This window comes from Perissodus microlepis, chromosome 15 (assembly GCF_051167445.1).
Source record: "Perissodus microlepis isolate ML-2025 ecotype Zambia chromosome 15, ASM5116744v1, whole genome shotgun sequence".
NCBI classification, from domain to species: domain Eukaryota; kingdom Metazoa; phylum Chordata; class Actinopteri; order Cichliformes; family Cichlidae; genus Perissodus; species Perissodus microlepis.
The window spans coordinates 16,335,609-16,344,187 of NC_140475.1; the positions used below are offsets into that span (position 1 = coordinate 16,335,609).

Sequence of the window (8,579 nt, forward strand, 5' to 3'; positions counted from 1 at the left end):
TGAATGACCTGGTGGTTTTTGTCCATAAAACTACTCATCTAAGATTACCACAAAGTAACAGATCTCTTAGCAAAATTATGCAACATTTTAGGCACTACTGCCCCGATCAAATCAGTGAGCTGGGATGTTTTACTCTAAACATGAACTACTGTTACAGCAACAGACATGGACTACTGGTGTCCCACACAACAACTCAATGTCCACTATGTGAAGCAGCCAAACACATGCCTTCTCCTCTCATTAAGTGAGATAAACTGCTGGCATATTTGTTTTACATCTATAACATCCAGTCTCTCCTGGTGGACATGGCAACACGTTATTCATGGTTACATACAATTTTAGACTGATGTGGGCCAAAGCCTAAAACGATGTGCCGGGAGTTTGCTGTTCTCCCCGGTTCAGATATTTGAAGTTTGCACAGCTACATTCTCGCCTGAAATTTTTTTAAATGTTTATTTTGCAATCCAGAAAGAGTAATAAGAGGGGCACTGAAATTCGGGATTGTCCGAGAAAAAACGGGAGGGTTGGCATGTATTGCCTTGCATAGCCTGTAACGTTATTATGATGGACAGATTTTATGAGTGAACTTGACTTTAAGTGACTTACAGGTTTCTTTGAAAAATACTTTCTTATATCCAGGTTCTTTTTGCTGCCATCCTCCTCTCCTCCTTGCAGGTCCTCGCAGCGCAGGATTGCCGCTGCTAAAACTAAACAGAGCTCCCTGAAAGGCACTGCCAATCACATTGGCCATATTTGTCACATGACGTAGGACTCCAGTAGAGAACGTAATTTAACTCTTTCCGCACCGCTGGGTGAATGAGACATTGACAGATCGGGTTTTTTTTTTTTTTTATTTCTATCGGTTTTGTTTTTCTTTACTCGAAGAGATCAAATTATTGGTGGGGACAATTCAATAATCGCTGGATATTGGTGGGGACATGTCCCTTCCGTCCATGCCAAATCTACGCCCTTGAGCTCAGTCATTGTTGTGAGTGCGCACGCCAAGGGGCTGCGAGACAGGCAGCCTATTTCGCAAATGACTATGAAAGGCGGAAGAGGAAGTAGTTCCTTTGAATGTAGACAATCCGAATGTTATAGTTTCTTTCCACTGTGTTCCTGTTAATGATAAACTACAAATTTACCCTAAATTACTAAAATATCGATATTTTAATGTGAGAATCGATTCTAGAACATAAATGATTGGTATCGGAGGAATCGATATCTCAGGATCGATCCGCACATCACTAATAAACAGCCTCTTCTTCTTCCACATGTTATGCTTCATATTAGTAAAGGTTTTTTCCGTAGGTGGCCAAGATGTTGATAAAAGTAAAATACAGAGAGACAAAGAAATATGTCAAATTGGAAGAAGTCAGCTTCACAGATTTTATGAGTGCAGGTAAGTTATACCTGGGAAATGATAATGTTGTTATTAACTAAGTGATGATTTTACTTCAGTGCAGCAGAAGTTTCTCATACCAGAAAATGCAGCACTGAAAGTCACGGATGAGCAGGGTATAGAGGTGGATGAGGATGTCTTTCCTGAACTTGCAGGAGTCAAAGAGGTGTGTTTTGTCATCTATACAGCTGAAGGTAAGTAAATATATGCTCTGATAGATTTTGTGGGATTTGATTTGTACAGTTAGTCCTAAATAAACCTTTTTAATTTGTCTAATATCCTGTGGTAACAATCACAAAATGCTGCTTTCATGGCTCAACAGTAAGTTGGATTTATCACATGCATTTCAGACATCCTGGAAACAGAATCATCCAAGAAGCTGCATGACTGCTCAGACCTAACACACTATGTGACACTCACACCTTGTGGTATGTAAATTGTATATTACCATAATAAAATACAAAATAACCATCTGTTCTCCTGGGAGAAAGTATAATTTAATCAAAGCATACAATTTACTGTCCCTATGTGCGTAAATGGTAGCTTTGTTGTGGTTGATTTGTGATTGTATATCTAATATTATATTCTAATATTTTTGTTTGTCACCCTCAGATTTGACTGTCCTGAAGCAACATGTGGAAGAGCCCTCCTCTCCAAGTCTAACAGATACATTGTCTGTCTCAACCACCAGCAGTCAGAGCAGTGACACAAGCGATGCCGGACTTCAAATGGTTCAGCCTCTATTGGACAGCATACATGCAAGAAATGTAGATACATTACTTAATAGACTTGTATTTGACTCTTTAGTTGTCATTACTTGAAAAAGCTTAAACACGAAGATAAAACAGATTAGAGAAAAATAATTTGATATAGTATTTCATGTAGTTCATATGTATAATCCACAGATTGAAATCGTTGTTTGGGTTAAAATAGTCTCATTTTTTGTCAATTTTTTTGTTCTTTGTATCAAATGTGTTTAGACAGTGGAGCAGATTCTGACTTCCAAACCAGCAGGGGTGACTGTCATCCATGAGTATGAAAAAACTGGGAGTTTGAAAGATTCCACCAGGCGATTAATGGTGAACATCATTGTAGCTCACATGCGTGAAAAGGAAGGGTAAGAGGAATGATGTTTATTCTATTCATTTTTAAAACTGGCAAGGATCTTATCAAAAAACACTAATGCTTTTGCAGGAGAACTGTAAGTAAAGCAACAAAGGAGTTTCATGCACTTGGAATCGTGTCACTCTTCCCATCTTTGAAGGATCCGTACTCCAAAAAGGGATATGTGAGTTTGCTCTGCAACTGTAGTGTGTAATAAGACTTGCTCTCTCTCTCTCTCTGTCTCTCTCCCTACACATATATATATAAATATATATACACACTCTACAATGTATGCAATTTCTTTCTTTCTGTAGGAGCATTTCTATGACATTCAGAGCAACAAAGGTTTTCTTGAGTGGCGTATCAAGACTGTGCAACGTCAATCCAAACCCCCCACTGCATCACAGAACAGAGTGGACCTGAAAGGAGGGCCCACATCACGAAGGAAGTTTGGTTTCACTAATGACCAGCAAACAAGAGATCAATGTATGGAAGCCATGTCTCTTCTTCATCACACCACTGACCAAGATATAGTCTTCCAGAAGATGAGAGAGACATTCTATCGTCAGCAGATACTCCATGACCCACAAGAATCAGCAAACACTCTTCAGATGTTTCCTCGGTTTTTGGACAGTAAAGGACTGGTAGGTGAACAAATGGGGATCTGAAAAATACTTGACTTAAAAAAATTGATTTTAATGGACATACTTCTCCTTTGTTAGATTTCGCAGGACTTTGCAATGATGTTTGGAGTAGAGACTGCTTCCAGGTTCCTGGAAAAATGGAACACCAGTTTTAAAGACAAGGTTGCCAGGGAAGCCAGAGACCTTAAAGAGACTTGTCTTCTGAAAAGATTGCTGAAATCTGCTTTGAACGAAGAAATGGATGATGTTGATGAGCCAGGTAGTGTCCTAAAGTAACACTTTATTAGTGTAGTAATTTTAGTTTTCAAAGCTGTTGAATAAGTAGTAACCAGGTTATGCATTCAAAATGTTGACCTGCTTTCTCTGTGCTTTATCCTTTGGTACAGCTTTACTTTTGTTCAGACATTTAAAACTAGTTCATGGAATGTATCCTGGCAAAAATTTGAAACTAAAATGTGGTCAGATAGGATGTTGTTTACAATTCTCAAGTTATTCTGGATTTAGAAGACATCTGAATAAGATACATGCTACTGTTAGCACATGTGTTCTTCATGAGACCCCTTCTGACCATGATACCCAACAGTTTAGTAGTTCTCAGTGCTTAAATGATGAAACACCATCCACATAATCTCAGTGCCAAAATTCTGAAGCAGGCCCTTCATTCTCAAATCAGAGCAAGGACATGTGTGCCTCCATTATTGCCAGACTTTTAGCAAGTGGTGTACCAAATACTGTAGTTCTTTCTACAGTTCAGAACTTAGAGGAATTTGTGGGAGATTGGCAATCTAATATTCAGGAACAATTATTGACGCTATTACCGAATGACAGTCCCTCCAGATCAGCCATTGCAGATTTATTTAAAAATTTGGACAATCTGTTTAGTCACTTGAATTCTGAAAGCAAATGTAAAAAATATTTTAGAGATAAGTGGGAAATGGTACAGCCAGTTGAATTGCACCTAGGAGTAAGATACGATACTAGACGATGTAGCAAAACTAGAACCTATGAGCAAGTCCCAGTAAATGACAAATTCATATATATTCCCATATTGAAAACACTCCAGTTCATTTTTAAGAATTAAAGGATTTGTGAGATGATGCAAATATGCACCCAGTCTGACACATATCAGGACTTCTGTGATGGAAGCTACTTCAAAAGTCATCCTTTGTTTTCAGGTAGCAAGTTTGCTATCCAAGTCCAATTGTACTATGACGAATTTGAGTGTGCAAATCCTTTAGGTTCAAAAAAGGGTATACACAAAGTTGGCTGCCTTTCCTTAGAAATCTTCCTCCCAGTCTGAATTCGGCTTTAATGAACATTCATCTGGTATCATTATTTTATGCACAAGACGCAAAAAAATATGGAATTGATGAAATCCTGAAGCCCCTAGTAAAGGACCTGAAAATATTAGAGACGAGTGGGATTGCTGTTCCATTTGCTAAATTTCCTGTATTTGGTACTCTGGCACAAATTACAGGTGATAACTTGGGGATGCATAGCATTCTTGGGTTTTTGGAATCGTTTAGAGCTAATTATTTTTGTAGATTTTGCTTAATTGATCAGTCTTCAGCTCAATTAGTTTTCTCAGAGGACGACCCATGTTTAACTCTTAGATCACCAATTCTGAATAACCAACATTATAATAATTTGGTAGATGATCCAACATTAACATCTTCATTTGGCATAAAAAGAAAGAGCATACTTAATTCATTAAAATATTTCAATATTGCGGAAAATTATGCCGTTGACATCATGCATGATATTTTGGAAGGGGTTGGTCAATATGAAGTCAAGTTGCTATTTCAATATTTAATCGAATACTTCATCTCTAAAGATAGCTTGTTAAATAGGATATATGCTTTTAATTACGGCTATATGGAAAAGAAAAATAAACCAACGAATATTAACCTGGATCGTGCAGGGCATGGAATAGGTTTAAATGCATCACAAACACTTTGTTTGATCGCTAACATACCTTTGATATTTGGTGACCTGGTACCAGAGGATGATTTGCACTGGCATTTGTTGCTTTTGTTGTTGCACATTCTAAACATAGTTTTCTCATACTCTATCACTGAAGGAATGACTGTGTATTTAAAGCACCTGATTATTGAACACCATAGACTCTTTAAGGAACTATACCCATCAAACAACTTAATTCCAAAACATCATTTCATGGTCCACTATCCAAGGTGCATTCGAAAGATTGGTCCTCTCATTCATATCTGGACCATGAGATTTGAAGCCAAACACAAATTTTTCAAAGACTGTGTTAAGAACTTTAAGAATTTGACTGTATCACTTGCAAGGAAACATCAGTTTGCATTAGCTTATCATTGGGAATGTATGAGTTTAAAAGCAGTTGAGTCTGGTCCAGTTAAAATGCGTTCACTTGAAACACAAGAATACTCAGAAATTATATCTCCATATCTTCATGTTGATTTACAGAACACTGTCAAACTCACAAACTGGGTAAAGTGTAGTGGAGTTGAATATCGTGTTGGGCTTTTTGTTTGCACAGGCACTTACGAAAACATGCCGGTTTTCAGCAAGATAACTTCGATCATTTTGCATGATGGTAAAGCTGTTTTTGTTATGGTTGACCATGAAACGTGTTTCCATGATCATTTTCATGCTTATCAGGTAAATGAAACCATTCCTAAGAAGATACTGGTCCTAGAAAGGGAGAAGTTAAGACATTTCAAAAGTTTTGATGCCCAAATGTCATATGGGTGTGATTCACAATTGTATGTTGTGTCAGAGAGTTGCATTATTTAATTTGTTGGCTTAATGGAGACCTTATAGAGTCTTTTTCATGTTAACACTGCATTACAATACGTGCTTATTCTGTAGTCATTTTTTTTCTTTAATTCAGTTTTTTTTTCCCCAATGTTAGGCGTATCTGACCACACAATGTCTCAACTGTTTAGCTGCCATAATTGTTGCTGTTTTAATGTCGAATGTTACACTATTATAGTGCCGTTACACAGAATGTATGTTAGTCCATGCAGCATTGAATTTTGAATATGATATTTTTGATAAATAAAATTCATACGTTCATAATAATCAGTATGGTGTTTTTGTAGTAATTGTCACCTAAAACCTTTTTTCATTTGATGAGTAACACTATAAAAGAGTTAATATCAAAATGAACTCTAGTTATGAGTTACATTTTACTCTTTATGGTAGTAGAAATTTTACTCCATGAGAGTTTAGTTTTAACTCCTATAAAGAGTTGAAAAATCAACTCCCAGAAAAGAGTTACTCTAATTCTGCACTAGAGTTCATTCGATGGTCACGCATGTACACTCAAATATAGTTAATCTGAACTCCCAGAGAGTTTATTCCAAAGACCAGAATTTGCTGTGCGTAAACAGTTTATTTTGCAATACCACGAAACAAACGATAGCGTAAAATGAAACGATAGACGTTTTTATATCGTCATCCAATGTTATATGAACAGCCCTACCTCAGAGATGTTTATACTGGCAGACTTCAGCGGAAAGCCAGTATTATCATCTCACAGCAGACTGCAGTCTGAGGAGTATGTCAGCTGTAGATTCCTTTGAGTGATTTATAGTAAATAATGGTGACAAAAATTGGGTTTGAAGGCCTGATTTACTCTGTGAATCATACATTTAATTTATCACTATCTGTAGTCAAAAGTTACAAAAAAGCCTTCATGTAACAGACAGTTTTTTGAAAAAGACAAACTCACAGTCCAGTTATGTCTTTATTATCTTTGGCTAGATCAAAGATAAAAGCTAGATCACTCTGACTTGAAAATCTGTAACTTATCACTCCTTGTCAAAATATTCCCCTCTGAACTGCAGTGTGTTCTATCTGAGAGGATGTCGCCATTTTTCCACTGCATGAACTACATCTCCTTGGATGATGTCCACATATAATATCCAAGCACAGCATGCACACAAACCTCTCCAGTTGTCCAGATACCAAACATAATATGAAGATTACTTGGGGTTGGAACACCCTACCCTGTCTTAATTCTATGGCTTTTAGTTTTTAAATTTTTACTGTTTTTTACTTGTATTGCTATGTATCGCTTTTATTTTATTTATCTCTTTAGTTTCAAATAGTTGTACAGCACTTTGTCTGAAAGCACTTTATAAATAAAGTTATTATTATTACATGCTGTGAGATGAATAAATTACTTTTGAATAGATGGGGCAGTATTTGAAAACTAAAATAAAGTGTCTTGTAGTGCTACTCTAGTTCATTTTTTTCTTTATGTGGAGGAGGATGGTCTTCTCTCTAGGTGCTGAAGTCAGCAGTGCACTAGATGGAACCACCAGAGGCCTGAAGAGATAAAAGGAGTGGCAACACAAAAGGAACTGATGTTTTGACAAAGAGACGAGCGCAGAGCAAAGGAAGAATCTGGCCTAAAAGGTAAAGCAAGCACTGAATACAGCTGTAAACATATCTGTCAACTGTTTATTTCTTGAAAATGCAGAGCAATATGCTTTGTTTAGTTAAGCATTAGTTAAATGTGTTAAACAGTCAAATAAAAGTTCACTGTATTTACACTGCATGCATATGATTAGTTAGAAATAGTGAACAAAGTGGGCTTTTAAATGACTTTAATAAACCTCATGTTCTGTTTTTAGCCTAAATTAACTCCTAAAATTAATTTTACTAAAACATCACCTTGTTCCATCTTGACTTCTTTTCTTGAACATTTTCACATAGCCAAACTCACATAATCTATCATTATTCTTCTTCGCTTCTTGTATTTGAAATGACAGTGGAATAAAGTAGGAATGCTACAATAATGGAGTAACAAGTCAGGCTTTTACAGGAAAGACAAATACTTATACTGTAAGTACTGCATAATTTCTTGTGTAAATGCTCTGTACTTTTTGAGATGTGGGCTGTATTATGAAGCAGATCAACCTTCCTTAACTTGCTGGTATTTTGCAGAAAATGAGACCCTTATTTTGAAGGTTATGTTTGAACAGTGATTGTAAAAAACATTGAGTTAAATTAGACTTATTTTTTCTTAAAAGTTGGTAAGGGAAAGGAGTCCTTATCACATGCATATCAATGTAATGAATATTAAATAAAGATGTAAAAAGGCAAAATTAATCCATTTTATAATATGGCCAATGCCATATTGAAAATACAACATATTTTTAGAGTAAGATAGGAAAATATTGTTTGGTTTTCTGCAAAATTACCATGAAATTAGAGAATACTTCAAATTACTTATGCACGAATTAAGTTTACTTACAGTATTATTATTTCCTTGTTCCTGTAAAAACATAAACTCTTTATTCTAGTCTGCCTACGTTTAAGTATTTAAGTGCAATTACATTATAATTTTAAATGTAACATTGGAATTTAATTTAATTACAGGGGAATTTCCCCCTTAGTTGCGAGCCGTATTATAAAGTGCTATCCATAAAACCCCTAAT

The 8,579-nt window shown here is 36.1% G+C and overlaps 1 protein-coding gene across 2 annotated transcripts; it reads left to right on the plus strand.

Annotated features, from left to right (window-relative positions):
- Positions 1–799: 799 nt before the first annotated feature.
- On the plus strand, positions 800–6,190 carry LOC146371966 (uncharacterized). Of its 2 annotated transcripts, XM_084954129.1 has the most exons (9): positions 1,315–1,399; positions 1,459–1,593; positions 1,750–1,827; positions 2,012–2,166; positions 2,380–2,516; positions 2,594–2,687; positions 2,818–3,147; positions 3,226–3,411; positions 5,626–6,190. In XM_084954129.1, the coding sequence occupies exons 1-9, from the start codon at positions 1,318–1,320 to the stop codon at positions 5,923–5,925; spliced, it is 1,497 nt and encodes a 498-aa protein (XP_084810255.1). In that variant the 5' UTR covers positions 1,315–1,317; the 3' UTR covers positions 5,926–6,190. The 2 variants fall into 2 exon arrangements, with proteins under 2 accessions (XP_084810254.1, XP_084810255.1); XM_084954128.1 differs by having other exon boundaries at positions 800–1,399; positions 1,555–1,593; positions 3,226–5,646.
- Positions 6,191–8,579: the final 2,389 nt, after the last annotated feature.

Bases quoted from the DNA above. Each gene is read 5' to 3' on its own strand.
- LOC146371966 (XM_084954129.1), top strand. From the start codon at position 1,318: ATGTTGATAAAAGTAAAATACAGAGAGACAAAGAAATATGTCAAATTG. The intron at 3,148-3,225 runs GTAGGTGAACAA...CTCCTTTGTTAG, and splicing joins TTTTGGACAGTAAAGGACTG to ATTTCGCAGGACTTTGCAAT. The intron at 3,412-5,625 runs GTCCTAAAGTAA...AACTGGGTAAAG, and splicing joins ATGTTGATGAGCCAGGTAGT to TGTAGTGGAGTTGAATATCG.